Below are 24,266 nucleotides of genomic sequence, written 5' to 3'. Positions count from 1 at the left end.
TGCCTCTCCAGGAGCACGGCATGGGGGTGGGGGCAGTGTGTGTGTATTCTGTTAATTTTATACTTATTTGGCAGAACAGGCTTTCAAAACACATTCGGTTATTAATAATTATTATGTTTACACATATAGGGACTAAAAAGTACTTTTATTTACTTTCTAAATTCTAATGTGACAGATTGTAATTTTGATAATGAGCCCTTATGTTGGCTTTAAAGTAAAAAAAAAAAGAAACTATTTGGCAGGCGTGTTAGCATATCTTAGTAGTTGTTAAGTTAAGGCAGGAAGATTTCAAGTTCAAGGACAGTCTTGTCTACATATGATGGGGGGGGAGGGTGTCCTGCATATATGTTTCTCTTATTGGCTGATGAATAAAACACTGATTGGCCAATAGCCAGGCAAGAAGTATAGGTGGGCTACCAGACCATTTTCTGAGATGACCCACATGGACATCTGTATAAATTACAACTGACAGCATATAAAAAACTTTTAATTCTTTTTAAAAAACACATGTGCAGGTGTGTGTGTGTGTCTGTTTGGGGGCATGTGTGTGCACATATATGTGAAGGATTGAGGATTCTATGGAGTAAAGTCTTCCTCAATCATTCTATACATTGATTGAGAGTCTCTCACTGGAACAGATTTTGGGAGTCATACTAGTCAGCCACTATGCCATGCATGTGGGCACTTGGGATTTGAACTCTGATCCTCACACTCTTGTGTGGTAAGCCCTTTTTACCCACTGAGATGTTTCTCTAGCTGAAAAGCTTTTTATGGTCTGAAATGGACTATTTGTTGGTTGTACCTCTGTCATTTAAAACATTACAGCTTCATTATGTTAAAAATATTTTTGTTAAAAAAGCTTATTATATCACTCTTATAATCTAGTTCATGGATAATTGAACCTTGCATTCAAGGGAAGCATATAGTAAATAGAATGAAGAAAAAGCTTATTCATTACAGTCTGATTCTTTCTGGAAGTTTAAAATTCCATGTCACTAGAGTGATGGTTCTGAAATGTTAAGGTGCATACTTAATATAGTATATACCTTTTCACTAGAATTGCAATTACATATAATAGGAAAATGTTATAAAAGACTATATTGTGTATGTTGAAAATAGATCAACTTTACAGTTTCATTATCTCAAATAGTGGGTATCCCAAGCACATACTATACGTGTGTGTGTGTGTGTGTGTGTGTGTGTGTGTGTGGGTGGGTGGGTGTGTGTTTGTGCACACAAACACATGTGCATGAATTTTTATAAAGAAAGAGTTATGGCAGCATATAACCACTAGTATTTCTGAATTTCCTAAGTTCATTTTCCTCCTGATTTCTAACTTTTATATGCCACTTGTAATGTAATTTCCATTCTTTAATATCCATTCACTTCACTGCTAATACTTTTTGAGCACCATAGGTGACTTGAAATTAAATCACATACATCGTTCTTTTATGCATTAAAGTGTTAGTATTAAGGATTAATTGGCTTTAGTTTCAGCACCTAGATTATTCTTGGGTAGTTAGTGGTATGCATTAACTCTTTCAAGTTAAGACAGTATTTACTAAACTTTGTGAGAATGACGATCTTAAATGTGACATATACTAATGCTCACATCCATTTATTCATATAGATTTCTTTCCTTTTGACTTCTTCGAGACTTATATCACCAGTACCAGTAACAATACATATATTAATTCTATTCTAGAAACTCCCTTCATATTGGCACCAAAGATAATAAACCCTCATATATTTACAATCATTATGATTTACAGAATGTTACAGGGCATGTTTAAAAATTATTCTTATTATGTGCATGTGAATGTAGTGCCTATGGGAGCCAGAGGCAAAGATTCCCTTAGACCTGGACTGAAGAGTTAGGGGTGGTGATCAGTTCCCTGATGTAAGCAATAGCACCCAAACTCAGGATCTCTGCATGAACAGATTACATTCTTAATCTTTGAGCCATCTCTTCAGCTCTGGAGGAAGAACACTTTATAAAGGTATTTCAAACTATTGTTGTCCTTTTTGAATTTTAACACAGACTTTCACTATTCAGGATGGCCTTGAATTCAGAGATCTACAAACCTCTGCTGCCCCGGTGTTAAGGATTACAGGTGTACACCACCAGGCCTGGCAAAAAACAAAAACAAAACAAAACAAAACAAAAAAAATAAATAAAACAACAAAAAAAAAAAAAACCTCTTGTCTTAATAATAATTCTTAACTGTCAAAAAGAGCCATCCTAGAACCTTCATCCAGTAGTTGATGGAAGCAGAAGCAGACACTCACAGCTAAACTCCTGGAATCCATTTGCAGAGAGGGAGGAATGATGAGCAAAGGGGTCAGGACCAGGCTGAAGAAACCCACAGAACCAGCTGACCTGAACAAGGGGGAGCTCATGCACCCCAGTCTGATAGCTGGGATACCAGCATAGGACCGGCCCAGAAACCCTGAAGGTGGGTGTTAGTTAGGAGGACTGGGCAGTCTATGGAGCCTCTGGTAGTGGATCAGTATTCATCCCTAGTATATGAACGGACTTTGGGAGCCCATTCCAGATAGAGGGATACTGTCTCAGCCTAGACACATCAGGGAGGGCCTAGGCCCTGCTCCAAATGATGTGACAGACTTTGAAGATCCCCCAGGGAAGGCCTCACCCTCCCTGGGGAGCAGAAAGGGGATGGGATGGGGGTTGGTGGACAGGGGAGGAGGGGAGGAAGGGAGGGATTGACATGTCAAACAAGCTTGTTTAAAATTTAAATAAAATATATTATCATAAAAAAGAGGATGCTTTGAACTTGCCTCCTGATGGAAATCCTTAGGGATTTTTAAATACTTTATAAACTATAAGGCATGAACACTGTAATTTATTTTTTTTTCCCCTTTAGGTTAGTTCAGGTGTAGCCAATATGGAATGTCTGCCTCTTCAGGCAGGTGTTTTATTTCCTAAATAATGAAGAAATGATGTCTTGAGTGAGTCACCTAGACAGCATCAATGAACAGTGGCTATAAATCTTTGTTAACAGCCCATTTTTGTCCTATGACTTGGGCACAGAGCAATTAGTAGATGTTACTCCATATGATGCTATCAGCTGTCTATTTCTAAACTTCTAAATTTTCACGCTGCAGCCTGGTTCAGACAACTCCTCCCAATATGAATGACATCAGCTGGGAGCTGATCTGCTGTTTGCCCAGCATAGGAGTTACATATTGCCTTTTGAAGAATGACACCTCATGCGGCAGTCTTGATATCTGGCCTGTCTTTGAATGGCTTCAGATGCAGCTCTAAAGCATAAGCTTTGTGATTCAGAGTAACTTTGGACATTCTGACTTTCTGCACTAAACTCCATGGAGAGTTTAATTATGTGAGAAATGGGGTTATATAATCTAAATTGCTATCATTCCAGACAAACTCTCATGGGTATTTCTATTATTCCCCGAGAAGAATCTGTTGAAGCCTTTCCCTTCTTTGGCTGTTCAGTTTCTGGAAGCCAATTTTGATGAATTTTATATCTGCCACCTGGCAGTACTGTTCTCAAACTTAATATTTTTTCTCATAAGTTTATAAGTTAGGGTTACACAGAAAGGAAATGAAATTAGATCTTCACACTGAACTAAAGACATTCTATTAATGGCATGGCGTTCTTCCTATCCTTTAGGGAGAGACTCTTAAAACCCTGATTTCTTTACCCTGCACATCTTTTTTGGTCACTAAGTCGTATTTTCTCTGTAGTACTTCATATATCAATCTCTTTCTCCTGTTCTTACTACTTCCAGTCCATGCCAGAACATCTTCTATCTTTTTATATTGTATTGCTATGATCATATTTTAGCTGGTACTCTTACTTCTAATTTTTCTAATAAAAGAATATGCTGATGTTCCTTGACCACTATGATCACCTATAATTATAATTATAAAATCTTAATCCTATCACGTGAAACTCAGTTCCTTTGTGTACTTTTAAAGCTCTGGGTAATCCAGCCAAGCCTTGTCATTCCATAGGAACCTTCTGGACTGTTCTCAGGTTTTATTCAGACTTAGACCTAACTTTATTCATGTAACTGCTCTCTTCTGTATTATTTTCTCTCCCTTCCTTTCTACTAATTCACACTGAATCCACTCTCTAAGGCATGCTTGCTCGCTTTGAAGCCATTATTCTCCTGTTGTCTACATTGAAAATACAAAAAGACACTTAGCTCCAGTGTCCCCCGTGAAGTAATAAGTGAATGAGATAGAAGGTACAGTATCTTTAACATACATAGACACAAGATTCCAGATTATCTTTAACCCACTGATTTCACTTGCAAGAACTTATATTTTCTTCAAATATTTAGCACAGCATGATCAATATAGCAGCAAGTAGGAAAAAAACTCCTAGATATTGATGTTATAAATTGTCAGAAAAAGTATGTCATGCTTTACATATAGCTTACCAAACTTAATACAGTGATAGTACATGACATGATTTGTGTGTACATACACGTGTATGCAGGTGTTCTCAGCTATGAGAGCACTTGTAGAGGTCAAAGGTTGATACCGAGGGTCCTCCTCTATCACTATTTTGTTTCTTTTACTTTAAATTTTATTTATTTAAAAATTGTATATATTTAGGGCTGGAGAGATGGATGGCTCTGTCATTAAAGGCAGTGGGCGTGGTCACAGGTACAGACATGACATGGGATGGCTAGGTCTGGGGTCCTGGACTCCAGCTCGATCTTTCTTGGTTCTGGTAGGGTCATAGAGGATCCTTGGAGTGGGAACTTGCAGGTTATCAGTTTCTCCTGTAAGTGACTTCTCCCCAAATAAATTATAATAACCCATATTATAACCTCATCCCATGTATCTTAATCTGTGCATCTATACTAGGCTCACAATCAAAGATTTTATGTCTATGGATACCATATAATAAGTAAATCCAAACTATGACTATTAATATGTATATATTAATATATTAACTAATATATTAATATTAATTATAATATTAATTTATTAATAATTTATTAGTAATATTAATAAATAATATATAATTAATATGTATATATATATATATTTTTTGATATTATGCTGTTGGCCAGGTACTAGTTTCTTATCGGCTAACTCTGTCTTAAGTATTAATTCATTTCTGTTGATCTATGTATTTCCACATGCTCTCTCCAGATTCTCCATCTTGACTCCTCCTTCCTACTCCTCTTTCTCCTTGTTTCCTAGTCCCTCCTGTCTTCCTTTCCTATTGGCCAACAGTGTTTTATTCATTAACCAGTATGAGAAACATATATACAGAATGACATCTCCCATTATCTCCTCTTTTTTGTCTAAATAAAAAGAAGGGTTTTAACCTTAACATAGCAAAATATATCACACAACAGTTATCAAATATGAATCACAGTTAACAATATTTAGTCCATTAACATTTAGCAAGATTTGAAGAAAGTATTCCATCATCTATCCTATCTTTGTGTGTCTAAAGTCTATGTAACTTATCTTTAATCCTAACTAAGGAAAACTATAATCATAACTATCTGTCTTTAATTTCTTTAAAGTCCAAATTAATATGTATATATGTATATATTAATATGTATTATATATTTTATAAATTAGGTAATTCTTATCATAGATAGTATAATTTCATAAGCAGAGCCAATACGTAGGCATATACCCAAATGATCCACATCCATGCAACAAAGACAAATATTCAACTACGTTCATAGCAGCATTATTTGTAATAGCAAGAACCTGGAAGCAACCTAGATGCCCCTCAACTGAAGACTGGATAAAGAAGATGTGGCAAATCTACACAATGGAATGCTACTCTGAGGAAAAAAACAAAGGAATCTTGAAATTCGCATGCAAGTGGATGGAACTTGAAGAAACCATCATGAATGAGGTAACTCAGTCACAAAAAAAGGAACATGGTATGTACTCGCTCATATATGGAGTTTAAACCTAGAGCAAAGGATCACCAGCATATAATTTACACCACCAGAGGAACTAAGATACAAGGAATATTCTAAGAGATTCACATAAAGTCCCTCACAGAAGGGGGAAGGGGCAAGTTCTCCAGAGCACATGGGGAGTGGGGGGGCAGTGAGTGGAGAGAGAAGTAGGTGAAAGAGAGGGGGAGGAGAGGAAAACACATGCGACTAGGAAGATTGAGTCAGAGGAGGAATAGAAAATAGGAGAGAGAGAGAGAGAGAGAGAGAGAGAGAGAGAGAGAGAGAGAGAGAGAGAGAGAACATAAAAGTGGGAGCCATTATAGGTTTGAAGGGAAGACTGACTACAGAGAAATGTCCAGAGACCTACAAGACTGACTCCAACTAACAATTTGAGCAACAGTGGAAAGGCTACCATAAATGCCATTCCCTGATAATGAGATCAATGACTAACTTATCCTCCATCATAGAGCCCTCATCTAGTACCTGTTGGAAACAGAAGCAAACACCCACAACTAAACACTAGAATCCAGATGCAGAGAGGGAGGACAAGACTCATGCTGCAGAAACACATAGAGACAGCTGACCTGAACAAGGAGGAGCTAATGGGCCCCCAGATTGATAGCTGGGAATCCAGCATGGGACTGACTCAGTCCCCCTGAATATGAGTCTCAGCTAGAAGGCCTGAACAGTCTAAGGGATCTCAGACAGTGTAATCAGGATGTATTCCTGGTGCACAAAAGGACCTTGCAGGCACATTCCCCCATAGAGGGATAACTGCCTTAACCTAGAGACAGGAGAGAAGTCCTAGTCCCTACTTCAAATGACTTGACAGATTTAGATGATACCTCCTGGATGGCATCACGCTACATGTGGAGTGGGGGAGATAGGAGGGGAGGGTGGTCAGGGTGCATATGAGGAAAAGAGGGAGGGAGGGAGAAAGAGAGGGAGGAAGTGTGGGAGAGGGATCTGGGATCGCTATGTAAAATAAAAATAAATAAAAAATAGAAAAATTGCCTATTTACTAAATAAAAAATTCACTTTATTGTTTAGTAAAAAGTTATATATACTGACTAAAATGCCATTTTCATAGACATATCATTATATGTTAAGTCATAGTTGGCTTATAAAGTTGTATGTATTATATAAAATATTTTATGAAAAGGTCATGTTGCTTGGCTGTTTTAAGTGTTTCTAAAATTAACATTTATTGCTTTAGTAGTTTGAATGTTTAATTTAAAAAATGTTTAGTCTATCAATAAGATAATTAATGGGTGTTGTGTGGAGATATAGTTCAGTGGTGAAGTGATTTTCAAGTAGTCAAGAAAGGTTCTGGATTGGATATTTGGCACTGAAAAAAAAAGAAAAAAAACTCAAATCCAAACTAACAAAACCCCTTTCCAAACAAAAAATTAAAACACTCCTTCCAAGTATTTTTCTCAAAGTTTTCTCCAAGTTTTTCTCTCAATCAAGATAAACATAATGATATTGTTACTAATATAGGCAATGAGAGAGCATATAAAAGAGAAAACACAGCTTCCTTTTTTCTCTCTTCCCATCCTTGCTAAGCTCACCATAAGTTTGGGTTGTTACCTTCTCGACGGAGAGAATGGGGCTTCAAAGTCATTAGTGGCTGTTTGTCTACAAGATTTACACCAATTTCATATGCTATGCAGGCTTTACATTTTTACACCAGAAAAATAAATTGGGGGATATATTTACAAAAGAGAACTGATCGTTATTTTTAAGATGATAAATAAAGGCCCCACAACACTCCTGAGTGAGCATTTACATCAGTCAAAACACTCTTTTTACCAAGACAGACCTCCTTTTACAGCTGGGTATCACCCTTAACCTGACACATGGAACCAGGCAAATTTGATATCACAGGTTCAGCTCTTTGCCTGTGTCTTGGTCCTGTTTGTCTTATCCATTAAGGATATTTGTTTTGGAAGAGACACTCCATGGCTGAAGAACTATGACTAAAAAGCTTATTTGCTAAGAGAAACCAATCTGAATTGGCATTAAAGTATGAAAACAGTTATCTATTTGACTTCTAATTAATAAAAGTGATTTGGTAAAGAAGGAAGTACATGAAGCTCATGTTTACAAAATAGCCTAATGCTTTTTAAAAGTAATACTAAGTAATAAGAATACAACTTAAATAAGCAACTTAAAAGGAGACATTTGCTCTCAGTTACCATAAATTACTACAATTCAATAAGAAACCTGACAACTGTAACAGAAAAGTAACTGTGTTAAACATATATACTCCACCACCACCACCACCACCAACAACAACAAAGGGTGGGCTGGAGAGATCAGTCAGCAATTAAAAGGTGCAAACAGTTCTGGTAGAGGACCCAAGTTCTATTCCCTGCAACCAGGTAGGGTGGCTCATAAGTGACTATAATTCCATCTCCAAGAGATTTGATGCTCTCTTTGGCCTTTGTGGGCACGTGTACTCAATGTGTATACACTCTCCCCAATATACATGTATACATTATTCAAAATATTCAAAAGGAAAATGCCTATAGGTATATAATGAATTTATTTACTGATAAATAAATTCTAATAAATCAGTAAGAATTGATTTCCAGTTCAACAGAAAAATGTGAAAATGTCATCAACAGGCAATTCATATAAAAACAAAAATAGTCACCCAATACATATACCGTTTGTGGATGAGAAAGCAAGTTCTATGAGAAAATAAATAAATAAATAAACAGTCAAATTTTAAGAACCCAAGCACCAGAAGCAGCTCTTCACAGCACAACTAAGCTTTCTTCTGTCTTGCTTATTTCTGTGCTAAGCCAAACAATATACTGCTGTAAAATCCAACAATTTAGCTTTGCTTACTTACCTAAATGCAACATCATAGATCTAGTAAATTTTAGCAACTGTATCTAAAATGCTATAAAGCAACCAATGTAAATTAACTTCTTTCCATATGCTGAGGCAAAAGGGGTGTTTGAAATACTACCTAGAGATTCATATACTGTTATTAGAGAGATTCAGGAGTTAGAATGGCTGAGGAATGTTGGTGAAATACTGCTAAGGTTTTTGATCATTTTAAAGCCAGAAAAGTTTCAATTAATGATGGAGGAGGCAAAACACTGATTTTCATACTGTCAAGTGAAATGCAGCAAGCTGGAGCAACTGGTTAGTTTTATTAAGGTATCTTATTAAGATAGCTTATTAAGCTCCTCACCATTGTTTTCAGAGGGCTTTAGACTGATACCAAACTTTAAAATGTAGGATTCTTTCCTTCCTAACTTTCATAAAAGTCATATATAATTAGCACTGAATGAAATTTTCTAATGTCAACATTTCAAATTTTGATTAACAGGGAATACAAATCAACCTTATTCAAGTTTAATTCAAAAGACTAGCAACATCCTTTGGGAGACTAGTAGAGATAATATATCAATGCAACTTCAAATTTCAGACTAAGCCACAGGCCTACAAAGTAAAGTAATATTCAACTTATTAAGCTGGCATGGTGACAGACATTTTCTCTGCCGGATTTAACTTTGATTCATAAAACCATACATCCTCAAATTGAACATTTAGGGTCTAGAATGCAATTAGGATCCTTGTATTGATATATATGTTGTCTGATTTATAGAGAGTCTAAAAGATGAGATCAGTACAGGTACCAACCAGAATGTAGATAGTAGTAAGTTTTCTGTACAGCACGTGTTAGAAAGTCTTGTCAAATTGTAAAGTTTGTGAAGAACCACTGCTCCATCAGACCTGTTCCACTGCATTTAATAACATGCAACACATTCACTAGAAATCACAGTTTGGTAGGATACCTCAGTAAGTTAAGTTACTGCTTATTCTTATTTTTATGAATAAAGATGAACTAGGTCTATTTCCCCCAACAGCTGTGCTGTTTCATCTTCTATAGGGCTAGAACTTCTGAGGGCTAGAATGACGCTGAAACGATTGAGGCAGTGACCTCATCTTAGACAAGACATTTTAATAAAATTTTAAAAATCAAAATTAATTTGAACTTCCATAATAAACACTAAAATTTTACCTTGTAGATATGTCTAAGCATTCAACTTTGCAAAAAATGATATTATCATCTACAATATTCACATTCAAGTAACACACAGTAAAGTCACCAAAAATGTTGTTAATTATCCCTCCTAGTGTTTAAATGAAGTTCATGATTTTGTGTCAGAGCTGTATTTACAGACACACAAACCTAATGAAGCTGCATGTCGCCTGTAGCTGTAGCTTAGGCATGCCTGGATACTCTAATATTGATAGTTTCCAAGGGAAAACTTTACATTGTAGTGAGCATCTTTGAGAGACTAATTTTGAAGAAAGTGGAGGAGGTAAGCTCTATGGATAGCTCAATGGTACAGCACTTCATATCTGAGCATATAGTTTCCACCCCCAGCATCATAAAAAATCATACAAATAATCCCAAGCAAAACCCAAGCCACATAGAATACTTGAGTCACAAATGTTTTCATAGTACATTTTAAGAAAAATCCCTAATTATTTTCAAAGATACTTAATATTCTAAATTTCCACTTGCTTTATTTGTTTGGATCAGGGTCTCACTATGTGCTCCTTTCTCAGCATTCCAAATACTGGGACTGCAGTCCTGTGCTAACACACTCCAGAGTAACTCCTCACTAATCGCCTGGCTTACAGATTGTCTTTACTTAAATAATTGTACTAAAGGTTACCCGATGGATACTTTTCTAATTCTGCACCCTACCTCCAACTAATGACTGATGTTTGTCTGTACAAAAGGATTTTCCCTTTTCGTAACCATCTTTGTTTTCTTAGTGTCTTTGTAGGCTGTAAGATGTAAGAGTTCAACATCCTATAACTAAAGTTCCTTCTCCAAAATCAAAAATTGTTCCATATCTGTCAAGATTGTGTCCCTCTCAATATAAACGAAGCAAAGCATTCTTTGACTTCAAGTACAAATGATAATCGCATTCACCTCATACTTTCATTGACTCAGTTATGGTGTCAGTTTTTTTTTTTAACTGGGAAATCATTATAAGAAACTAAAATATGGGCTACATACATATATAGTTGTAAGGATCTTAGTCTATAGTGCTTAGAAAAATATTTTAAATCGTGAGTTCTTATTGATAGTTCTAGATCAAATTCAACGTTGAAGTATCTTTTTCTTAATGCCATTTGTTTTCTTGCTACCTAATAATATTATTTATGCCTACTTGACCAATCCAAAACATAAAAAAGTTGTTTCAAAATGTCAATATCAACTATGAATAAGACTGTAAAATTTATTTTTTTCATTTCCTTTGGATCTTATGATATATACCCAAGGCTATGCAGAGCATGATGACCATAAGTTCTGCAGGACCAGTGTGATGACTCAGAGGGGAAAGGTATTTGCTGGGTAAACCTGAGTTTGACACCCAAAACCCACATAAAGGTGGAACGAAAGAGAAGCCACAAAGTTGTTCTCTAATCTCTACATGTATGCTATGGCATGTGTGCCCATCCTCAGTATATAGCCATGCAAAACAATAAAAAATTAAGAGTAAAAAGTACTTCAGCAAATTATTTTCTCTTTCAAGGATCTTATTAGTTTGATATTATTGTTACATATATTACTATTTCAATTTATTTTTAGGTTTGACTCTTTTTTTCTTACAAATGTGATTTAGTTTCTGAGTATTCACAACACCGATACAGTTCTGACATTAAAACTAGAGGCAACATTTTCATTGTTTCTGGTTGTCCCTCCTGTTCCCATTATTGAAGTATAAGTAATTTATTTTTTTAAGTTAGCAATATGTTCTGGAAACTACTCAAGCTCAGTTTACAGACATCCTGTTTATTCTTTTAATAGTGAACTGTATTCTCCTATGAGAATATATCATAGTTTATTTAGCTACTCCACTATTTGGGTCGTTTGCACTTGCTACTAATGGTGGCAATTTTTGAGTTATTTCATATTTATGGAGTTATATATTCATGATAAAGCCCCAGAATTAATTTTCCTCAAAGGACAAGTGTACATGTTATCCACTGCTAAATCCTCTTCTTTGAGGTTCTGTTTTACCACTTTTCATTCCCACAAGTAATTAATATTTTATATATATGTATATATGTGTGTATATATATGTATTCATATATGCACATAACTTTATACTTTCAGTTTCCAAGATTTATGCTTAAAAACAGTCTCTTTTTCAAAAGGATAAGACATATTATTTTGTTATTATTTTGGATTCAAAGGTGTAAGTATAATTTTGAAATTTAACATCTATATCATGGTTGAAGGCATTCAATGGCTTATACTTACAGAGCACAATTTTCATCATTAAATTTCTGTGAATATGAATATCTGATCCTTATAGTTATGCTTTGAAGTGCAGAAAACAACACACTCTTTCCCTTTTCCAGAGAACACTGAGAGGAAACAACTGAGTCAGCAAGCCAGGGTCCTGCCAGTCCACTAATGCTTCTATTAGATAGGAAGCCGCATGCCCTTTAACTACCATGTCTAATTTATCATGTATTCCTATGATTTGCTACATAAAGTATTTAGTAATATAGACAGTTATGTCTAATTCACAAATTGAAGAAGCAAGAAAAATATTACTGTTAGATTTATATTTTCAGCTTATTTTATATGCATCTTCAATTGTTTGGTTTCACTTTGAGAACTTTATAGATTATCCAAATCTACTAATGAAGTTACCCCTGACCAAAATAGGTCATATTTTAATTTAAAGTGACACTCTATTATATAAATGCAACTAACAAGTTAAATATGATAGATTATTCTTTATTACATAAGATGTTCAATTTCTAAATTTTATAATGTCAAATGAAAACAAACAAAACTATAATTTCAAAACTGGGTCAGCATTTTAAGGTTTCTTAAGTAATAAACATCTCTTTTTATATTCCCTGAAAAGGTAAGGCAAAGTTCTATTCATGTACAAAATGTTTGACTTACTGATTTAATAATACTGGTTCATCCCGGTCAAATGGCAGCATACCTACCTATCAAATGAGCTTCATAAAATTATTAACAGATTATATTAGTCAGCATTGTAAATTGGGTGCCCAAATGGAAGTCATGAGATCAGTGAGCATAAATATAAGCCCCAGTTTTGTCTCATTTTCATAATGTAAACTATTCAACACGAAGTACAATCTGTATGTTAAAATGACATTTATTTTTGAACTTGAAAAATAAAGACATTCGACCCACATGTAATAGGTACTTTTCTTATTCTTTTTTCAGACACTGACCTGTATACTCATTTAAAACTTAACAGCACATCTTTACGATATTAAATCTTTGTTTTGATCTATTAGTATTCACCAAAGTGCCATTTTATAAAACCGCATGCTGAATAGCCACGGCTGGAGGTAACCATCTGCAGCTTTAGAGTCTGCCTTTGAATCAATGAAAAGAGCTTTGTGTTTTCATTGCCAAGTTTGATTCTTGCAGTCATTAGGCATTCCCCTCAGATCGCATCAATGAAGCCGTACTCTCTTACGCCCAAGTGTTAAATTCTCTTCTCCTCATGGTTTCCTTTGCCAGTTCTACTCAAGAATGACTATTGGGTCTCAGCCACATTCTTCTCACAGCTGTGTTAAAAAAGAGCACCAGAAAGTCTTCCTAAAACCCATATGTGTATCTGGTCAGTTCTCTGTCTTAGGGTCACCTCACATTGTGGTGTGATTATACAGAGATTCATTCTTGTTCTTGAACTCCGCCTCTCCCATCACTCTGGGAAAGATTAGGCCCTCTGGGAGTCAGGAGTGGAGAACTTGGAAAGAGAATGTGAAAACATGTAACTCAGTTTAGCAGATTAGCTTAAGGAAGATGTTTGAAAATATTGAATATTATCTGTTATTCTTATATATCTTATAAATGATAATATAAAGAGAAATCACATATGCATATGCATAACTTCAGGATACTTCAAAGGAAAAAAGTAAAACATCACAATGTTTTATGAACTATTCCTCGTTTGTGTAACTACCAAAAAATGAAAATCATTAAGTTCAAAAATATCATTTACTGTGTTATTCTTTGAATCTTAAAATTTTATTTCTAGTCAGCTTTTATACAAGAACATCTGATAAAGCAAGTTAAAATTTCTTCATTATAACTTACTTAAGAACAGTTGAAAAATATGTCCTCTGTTGAGTTTAAGAATATATAACAATTGGGGCTGGAGAAATGACTTAATGGTCAAGAATATTCAGCAATGTAAATAAGGGGAAAAAAACAACAACAAAATTCAGCTGGCATTCTATACATTGCCATTAGAGACTTTTTTCTTTTTGAACATAAAGGATCAAGAATGAAGGTTAGTTATATAATGTGTCCATGACTTCACCATCTAAGTTACACTGAAGCAAGCAAGCAAAGACCTTTTTCTTTCTATAGGTTTATTGGGAAAATTTTCGTTCCAAAAGGAAGCAGTATAGTTAACTACAGAATGGTAGAATTTGAATGAAATTGAAACTTACCTGTGGGTTCAACTGAGTTCATGTGGAAATTTTAAATGATTGTTTACGTATATCAGATTTTCAATGATGCTTTATTGTAGAGAAATTAAACTTTTGACTTATGTGAAATTTTATGCACTCTCTATACTACTAACGTACAGAATATCCCAATTATGTGTTTAAAGCAAAGCCAGCAAAGGAGGAGTTCTGAGAGTTATAACAAATCCAAGTATAATGATCCATTATACCAAGCATATTAAATATAATATGGCACCATTCAAATTCAAACAGGAATGGTGAAAAATTAAAATCAAATTTCTACAGCTTCAGCTCCCCTTTGCCAGTGATTAATTTTATTAAGCAACATGTTTCTAGAAAATTTAAAACACTTTATGCATATTATTTCTATCAGGTATTAATCCATGCTCAAGAAAGATTTTTAATTTTATAGAAATACACAGGAGCAATGCACCCCATTTAAAGTTAAACAGTAGAAGGGTTTTGATTGCATTTAAGAACAGAATTAAAGAAAATGATGCAAGGTAGAACTTACATTCACATGTACATGTTAATGCAAAAAGTCACATTTGATCCTAGGTATAAAAACTGCTGTTCTATTTTTCAGCCTATCAGTTTCTAGTCAAAATGTACATGATTATTTAAGTAGATTCTGAGTTTCTCTAGGTGACAAGTCTTGTCTCTGGCTTTTTAAATCACTGTGGTACTAGGATTAATGAAAAAAAAAAAAAGAAAAAAAAAACACAAATGCATGCATGTGCGGATCTCTCATCTTTCTGTCTTTTGATCTTTTTTCTTTTATTCCTTTCTATTGTGCTTTCCTGGAACATGTTTATCTATTTTAACATGCAGAAATGCATATTAGCTCAATTCTAATAGACATTGTGCATACTACTGGACTACAGCTTCTGAAATGAAGAAGCAGATCAAATGTCAGAAGCAGTGCATTCCCTCCTGGTTTCACTCTTGCTGAGGGCTAACTATTAAGGGTCTGTCACAGGCAGGACAGTACAGAGTATTGGGTTCAGTGAGCTCCTTTCTTACTTTCTATTCCACTGGACTAATAAGCCAGAGAATCAAAATTATGTTTCTTCTTCATGTTAAAGTCAGGAATTCCCCAAAGGCTAGGCTGTGGCACAAATTCTTTAGTTCAAAAAAAATAATAAATGAATACAATTAAACTGTAGAGAACTGTATATATTTCTACATACAATGAAAGTAGATCTAAAGAAACTTACTTTAGGTATTCTAGCAAGAAAGGTGCTCAGTAGATAAATATATATTGGAATTGGTAATATTAATAAAACATATACTTGTTTTACAGAGAACAAGATTGATATGTTTGGTCAGTTAAATATGTACTCAGGTAATTTAAAAACAGACTCACACCTCACAAATGCAGAATCTTACAATGTACAAAGCCAGTCCATGTGTCTAAGACTAGAGATAGTGTATTTGGATGCTCTTCAGCATGTCACAGTGACTTAGGAGTCATCTGAGCCTATTTTCCACATGCAAATGACAGTAAAGTTGAAACGAAAAGATACACTTAGAAGGTGCTGGCTGATCTAAAAGAGTATTGCTGAGCGATGTATCTTTCCAGAAAAGTTCCAAATCTCAAACACTAAACACATTTGAAGAGCTACTTCAAGAGTAACATCTTCTGGTCTATTATCAGTGCTACTGCTTCAAAGGCAACTTTAAATATTATTTTAAATATCAATTTGCAATGTATGATAAGCTGAGAATATATAAAATGTATTCTTTGGTTTAATTCATGAGCATTCCTGATATTAATATATGGCTAATGCTGCCTTCAAATTAGAACATCCCTAATAAGAATTCACAACAAAAATTATCACAAATAAAGTTGACAAGGAAACACTGTGTTGAAGAGACCATGGAATTAAAATAATGTTCTCAGAGACTTTTCACATTAAGTTACTTAAGAATATTTTTACATAACTATTTTTCCTTGTGGTCAAATCCAGACTGTGGAGCAAGTAGCAAAATGAAAACATGTAGAGAAGTCTTCTGATGAAACTACTAGGCTTTTCTGTTTTTGTTTTAAATCAAGAAACTGTGGAAATGCTCAGCTCCCCTTCCCAGCACCAGAGCCATCCACCCCGCTTTATAATTCAACCTGCAAACAGATTAAGAGCCGAGTTTGTGGAAAGCATGTTTGCTCTATGCTAAGAACCCTTGTGTGACACTATGGTGACTCCCCTGACACTTTGAAGGGAACTGCATACAGCTCTTACTCATCAGCAGGGAAACCAGGCTGAGAATTCACAATTCCTTTGTAACATCAACTTCTTCATAGAAACCAGTATTTGGCTAGGGGGCAGGAAAGACTTTGTTAGCTTTGCATGTTTTCTTTTTCCTGTCAATATCTCTCAAAAAAGACTGTATTCTGTTTTTCAAAGACAACTTTAAAAATCTATCAACTGAAATATCTTACCCTAATCTTTGATATTTTGATAACCCTATAAAATATAAAAGAAGAAATCATGTATATTTTAAGCAATTGATTCTCTCTTTTTTTTTTGAAAAGATGAACAGAAACTTCTGAAGAGCTAACTTTTCTTGAAAATAAGTTTGAATGTTTAAAAAATATTCTTACATCCATTTGTCTAATTGATTTATCACATATTTACAGTCCCTGTGGGAATTTGAATCATATTGCTGTAAAACTGGCTTGCAGAACAGATTATCTATGACAAAAATTATTTGGATGTAAAAATTCAGATTTTTGAGCGATTGTTTCACCTTATAATCATGACTGTCATGACTCTAAGTACATAAAGCTTAGGCAGCCTAAGTAGAGCAAAGTTGTTTTTTCCTTTTAAATCTTTTGAAATTTTGCTTTGGGTCACGAGAGGTATATGTCTATAGATAGAAAATAAAATGTTGTATACAGCATCACTGAGTCTCAAATCCTTATGACCATAGAAGAATCTTCTGGAATGATATGTCTCTTTTCTCTTTAGTAAATAGAGATCAGAGGTGGCCTTAGAAAAACTATTAGCAGATCTTTTGATCACAGAGTTTCTTAACTAGCTGCGAAGTTCCCTATACGTCCACCCACCACCTCTCTGCACCACTTACCAATTACAAAGGCTAAATCACTATGTTGCATTCATCCAGTCTGCATACTGGATTCAAAATTATTATAACACTGAAATGACTAATGGAGGCAGTTAACAGAGGCACAGATTAAGAATGAAGAAATGATGAAACAGAAAAAAAGTCTTTTAAGATTTATTTTATGTGTGTTGAGTGTTTTGCATGTATGAGTGTCTATTCACCATGTATGTGCTTGGTGCAGCAGATGTCAGAAGAGGGTGTTGGGTCTCTTGGGACTAGAATTACAAGTGGTTGAAAGTTGCTGCTGTGTGTGTTGAGAAACAAACCAAGGTTCCTCTGCAGGTAGAAATGTTCTTAACCACTGAGGCATCTCTTCAGCCTGAAAGAAAAAGCTTAAAACCACCTGTCACAGGAGGAAATGGTATTAGAGTAACGAGGGAAGGCCTACATTTAGCATCAGATGTCATGCTAAGTTGTCTTCACTTGTAGGGAGTGAAACATATCTGAGAAGTTCTTAGTAGGGAAATAATATTATCTTTTTTAAAAATTTTTATTTTATTTTACATATCGATCCCAGTTCCCTTCAGTCCCTACCTCCCTCTTTTTCTCCCTCCCTCCCTCCCCTTTCCCTCTTTCCCAGCCTCACATGCCCTCTGACCACCCTCCCCTTCTATCCCCCCTCCACATGTGAGGTGATGCCCCCCAGGAGGGCATCTAAATCTGTCAAGTCAATTGCAGTAAGGATTAGGACTTCTCTCCTGTCTCTAGGATACTCCCTGAAATAATATTATCTTATTTGTGTTTTAGAGTACTTCACTGTGATAGCAGAAAGGAAGACAAACTTGAGAGTACTCAAGGAAGAAGGCTAGTTTTATGATTATTGACATGATTTTGCCATGGTCTGGATCAAGGAATGATGAGGAGTTGAAGTAATGTGTAACTAGTCAATGTGGGATGGAGAGAATCAGGAGACATATAGGCAGTAATAGAAACTAGTGCCAAAAGGAATGCACAGGGTATAAACAGAAAGAACAGGGACAATGCTGAATCTGCTGAAGTGTATAAACTGAAACAGAAAGCCAGGAGAGGGGACAGCATCCTGGGGATATGAGATGGAGCTCATGCGGGAGGTGAGCACTGACATACATCTGGAAGTTATCTGAGTAGGTGGCCATGGCTTAAGTTATAGAAATAGATGTGATTCTGGTGAATTTCATAGATACAGTCTTCAAATAAACCATCATTTAGGTTTAAAGCAAGTATATCCCCCTGCCTCCACACACAATGTGGAGTAGAAACAGGAAGAGAAGAATCAGGAAATGAAAATGGAGTTATATAACCCCTGTCCAAATACCGTCAGAAAGAATGGTATAGTATTAAAGATAAGAAGAGTTTAAATACTACAAATATTCTAAGAATTGGCTGTATTTGTAAATGTAGTACATACTACTCTTAGTAAATCCTAAAATAATATTATATGATCATATACATGTCAGTATTTATACATTTCTAAGGTTTTAAACACAAGCTTCCCAACATTCATTTGATACTTACTAGGTAAGATGAATTATGTAGTTTTAGGACTTATACACCCAAGAACTTACATGACCAAGCAATATATAGTCTACTAGGAAAGGCACATAATCACATAAATATACAGCTCAAAAACTATAATCGGACATATTGCAGACTGAAAGATAATCTAATATATTTAAAAGGAACCTCAAATATTATGGTAGCACAGAGAATAGAAATTTTATTTCTATTCAAATATGATTTTTGTGCCCTTTCAACAAAAAAAAAAGAAATTTTATTTCTAGGGAGATAATGACACTGTTGTAGAGAAGATACAGTTGAATTGGTTTTACTATATTGAAGATATGATGTTATTAATAATATGATGTTTCAGAATATTTTTAATAGTTCTGACACTACATTAGGTATTTATATAATACAATTTACTCTTTACAAGAAGAAAATCTGTGAAGCCAGTATTATTGTCTAGCCTGATCTAGGAATGTGTCTCAAATCTCCTAGGCAATTAGCAGGAAAGCAGGGATTGAAATCCAGAACTATTTGATTTAACACCAAGCCCATTTTTTTCTATGCTCAATGCTGTACTGACTCTCAAAGGATGTGCAATGTTCTTCAGGAGGCTGGCAGGGAAGGCAAAGGGCTCTAAGTAGAGAGATCAACATTTGCAAAGGCATTTAGTCTTGTAAAGGCAGAGCCCTTCTGAGGAATGAGATAGACAGTGTAGTAGAGAGGGAGATAACAAGAGGAGAGAATATGCAATGTGTATTGTTTCACAGGTTTGCATGTATTATTTCATCTAGTTCCTATAACATTGCTAAGGAAGATATGTCACTGTGAATATTAGAATGAAGTTTCAAAATAAACTCCAAGTACATACCTAAGCAGTTTTAATCCAAAGCCTGTTTCAAAATTGCTATGTTATACTGTTAATCATAAATCTACATCTTTATTTTATCATGGTTATATATCAGTTGTATAATAACAATATGGTTAATATGCACCATGGGCTTTGGAATTAGGAAATTACTTTTAATCTCAAGGAGAATAGTTTCAGCCAGTTGCCAACAATATAATGAACAGCAAAGGAATATATAGGCAGTGAAAATGTGAAAGATGATTACTGATCATCTATTCAAGAAATGTGGTTGTGAAGGAAAAAGAGACTTCTTTCATTCAAATTTCATATTGCATAAAGTATCTATATATTTTCAAAGAATTTACCTCAGTGAAAAACTAGACTGTATAGAGCATACTAAGTCCATCTTCCATAGTTCTTTCAGGAGATAATCCTCCTAAAATTCTCTAGAATGCACAGACTGATGTTCATGTAAGTATGATGAGGATACATACTGCCTAATTTGTAGAAAATAAACAGAATATGTAAAAGAAATCCTGATAATACTTCAAATGGGTCTTGTTGGAAATCAGAGTAAAAGATCTGAGAAGCAATTCAACTTTTAGCTCTTATAAGTGTCATTTTGTACTTAAAATGATCCCCAGATTGGTAGCATTCCATCAAAAAAGCTTTGTTTGTTTGAGGTTAAATGTGTGGAATAAAGATGACATAAGTTTGTTCAAAAAACTACCAACTTAATGCATTATCAGATAATAATGATTTTTCCAATCTCTGGCACTAAAAAAAAACTTCTTTTAAAATATGTTAGTGAAGTTTTTTTAAATTGACATTTATAACATTGTTTTGGCAACCTAACTGATCTCAAGGAACCACTGTTTTGGGGAATTTAGTCATATAGCAATGGAGTGCTTACATATTAAATTTTTTAAAATTTATAATTCTTTGTAGCCTGTACAAACAGAGGTTAACCACATCATGATGTCTAAGTTACTGATTGTGATTTACAATAAAATATATATCACCACATTCTCAGCTTGTTAATGCACATTGAGAATAACTAGATATATAGTGTCTGACTGAATTTGAATCTAATCTTTAAACAGATGATGTGCAGGGTTTAGTTAAAAGCTTCAAGATATACTGGTAGTAAAGATTAAAGTGTGCAACCCCTAAACCATTTCAAAACGGCTTTGCCCAGATTCATCTGAGCTTGGGTTATCAATTTAAATACCATAGTAGAAATGCTAAAGAAATGGTTGAAATGACTTATTTCAACTAGGAAGTAAAAGGAAATAACAATCCTTGTGCATATGACTTAATGTTGAAAACAAGATGAAGGAAACAAACTGTGTTGGCAACAAAATGTGATTAAATTTGTGAATGATGATGTGATACTGTTTACTATACAAAAGGATGGGTCGACAAGCCCTAGTCCAGAAAGCTTCCTTGGAAAATGCTGTTACAATATTCAAGCTCCATAAATTAATAACAGATGTCTTTGCTTGGGAAAGTGTTAACATTCTGTGCACTGTTATAAGGACTAGATGATTATGCAGCTTTGTTTAAATTTTAATAAAAATTCAAAGAATCATCAAAATAAACAAATATAATTATGCACTCTGAAATACTTCTAAAGAATAACATGAGAAAATTAATTTCTCTGTACTGGGTTCAGTACAGATAGAGGCCTCAGTGAACAAGGTCCTAGAAGATCTCAACTCCAGAAACATGACAGTGAAGCTCGTGAGTACAGCTGGTAGTAACATGACTGTCTTTGCAAATAACATTGCCTTTCAGTGTGGAGTGTGTGATAATTCCAGCACCACACTCTCCATGAATTGACTAAGGTCATTTATTATGTACAATTTATCCCAAATATTTTAGCAACGATAAGTCCCAAGAAAATAACTTTTTGATATCAATACAGATGTGATATGTAGCCAAAAAATTTCATTTTGTTTACTCTTTCCTTAAAATATTAGTAAGTACTATGAATAAAAACTAGGTATTGTTTAGTTTACAAGGGAAGTTTGTTTTGCTTTTTTTTTTTTTAATGTTTCATGCTTTTATTTACTTACTTTTGAACCTTTTCATTGGCTGCTTGGGAGACCTCTACAGCACACTGAAGCTGTAATTCCATGTTTGCTTGCTGAGTCAGAGCCTGCTCAAGTTGAGTGGCCAGTTCTTCGTTCTGCTGTTGAGTGATGGAAACAACGTTGTCTCTGTTTTTTAAGGCTTCTTCATAGATACTAAGGGCATGGTTAAACTGATCTTTCAAGTTTTCTTCTTGAGATAATGATTTGTGTAAACTGAGAAAAAATAAAAATATAAATATGTAGGTTGACAGTTTAATTATTTGTTTAATAAAAAGTCTTCATTTAGAATTCCCACTTCTAAAAATCAATATAGAAATATTTAAGTGGGAAAATGTAAATAGGTCCTTATAAAATTTTATTATAATTGATCATTGTTCTGTAACTCTGTTGCTAGGCCAAAAGCTATGCAGACATCTGATTATCTGTGCTATCAAAGCACACAGAAAGATGCTGTAAAATGTTTAATTTAATTATATCAGTGTAAATATTACATTCAATTTTCTTTTAAAGGAATAGCTCAGAACTAGAAAATAAAGTATCTCTAGGTAAATAAAAAGTATAATAAGCTGACTGCAAAGATGCGAGGAGAGAATGGACAGCATTTTTGGAGATCCAGGACCTATGGAAGCACTTAATGAGAATGAATGAGGCTTGTGCAAACACCCACCAGCCTTATATAGACTCAAAGTGGAAATATGAATGAAGGTAAAACTACCAACCAGATGACATGTAATCAGATATATATTTTTATGGTTAATGAGTCTTATGATAAATACATCTACTCATTATGTGATATGGAGAAAGAGCATATAAATTAAGACTAAATGAATGCAGGAGAAAATGCAGACAAATAGAATGCTAAAATGCTAAAGGTCAGATCTTTGATATGTCATTACACCCACCACCTGAGGTTATTTTGAAATGGCACCAAGCACCTCACTCAATTAAATAAAGACATTTTGAAAATATAAATATTTAATAAGGGAAATTTAAAATCCACATAGGAGATGTTCTTTTTTATTAAATAAAATCATTCCAGTATATGCATACAAAGGAAATGTCGACCGAAGTGTTGGAAGTACAACCACTGAGCTATATGACACAAGTTGATAATATGAATGAAAGCAATATAATTCTTAAAGCTGCAAAAAGCTAGATAGAGAACTTCAGTACTGGCCTAACAAGGGTCTGATGCTTCATGTAAAATTATTCAGATGAAATTAAAGTGATTAAAAATTTCTTCTTTACAAGTTACAGATAAACCCTTTATAGTCTCCTGGCTGTGGGGTAGGTATCACGTAGAAAAACACACAGTTGACATATCATAAAAAATCATTTCAGGATTTAAATTCATCCCTAACAGTAGAGACTGTTGCTAAACTCTGGTCAACTGGTTGTTCCGTGTAAAATTAGAGTGATGTGCAAATGGATATGTGATTGGACCCTTTACAGCATAACTCAAAAAAGCTGCTCATCCAAATTGCCCATTCAAATTGTTTCACAAACACCCACCTTCCATCAATGTTGTTAAGCAGAAGCGGCAACTACAGTGCTCTTTTAAAAGTGATAGATACCACTATATCCTGCAAAGGCATCGCATGTGCTCTGAAAAATAAATCTCTAAAAATAGCAAATTGTGTATCTTAACTCACTAAACCTGCAAACAACCTTTGTGAATAACCTCATATACTGTCTTTGTTTTATGAATGAAGACATTGAAACAAAGAGAGGAAGATAATTTAACCAATCCCATCCTCTTAGCAGAGCCTGCATTTGAACCCACAGCCTCCCTGGACCCCAAACCCGAGGTTGAAAACTCCTTTGTGCTTGCCACAACTACTAAGCACTTCATTATCTGGCCTTTGTACTTCAACCTTCAGCCTTTCCAAATGGGTTTTAGTAGTTAGGTCTTTGAAAATTTCACACATGAATGTAATATATTCCGGTGACTTTCTCCCTACCTGTATCAACCTCACTTTCTCCTACCTGTCTCTTTCCTGGATGCAAGGCTTTGAATTTGGTTTTGTTTCCTGACCTACTTAGTTTAATCAGGGCCACCTGGTGGAGTCACTTGTGAGCACACAACTAAAGGCAACCTCTCCCCATCTCTGTGAATCAGAAAGTGAGTGGCCATCACCCATTCTTGTACAGATCCAGTGTAGTCACCTGCAGTTGTCCAGATGATGTTCTTATAATAGCTGTGCATTGTTCAGTATTTGGATGTGGTGATACAGCATTTTTTCCCAGCCCTTTTCCTTACTGTC

General features: G+C 34.7%; 1 protein-coding gene across 1 annotated transcript in view; it reads right to left on the bottom strand.

The window, feature by feature from the left end:
- Mipol1 (mirror-image polydactyly 1) overlaps positions 1–24,266 on the bottom strand; it is a 178,962-nt gene that overhangs the window by 10,139 nt on the left and 144,557 nt on the right. Inside the window, exon 9 of the mRNA XM_051195882.1 lies at positions 21,985–22,215. Coding sequence (XP_051051839.1) covers positions 21,985–22,215 — 231 coding nt within the window. The remainder of the gene's footprint in view (positions 1–21,984; positions 22,216–24,266) is intronic.

Source organism: Phodopus roborovskii, unplaced genomic scaffold (genome assembly GCF_943737965.1).
Source record: "Phodopus roborovskii unplaced genomic scaffold, PHOROB, whole genome shotgun sequence".
In the NCBI taxonomy this organism is placed as follows: Eukaryota; Metazoa; Chordata; class Mammalia; order Rodentia; family Cricetidae; genus Phodopus; species Phodopus roborovskii.
This window is presented reverse-complemented; position numbering and strand designations above follow the sequence as displayed.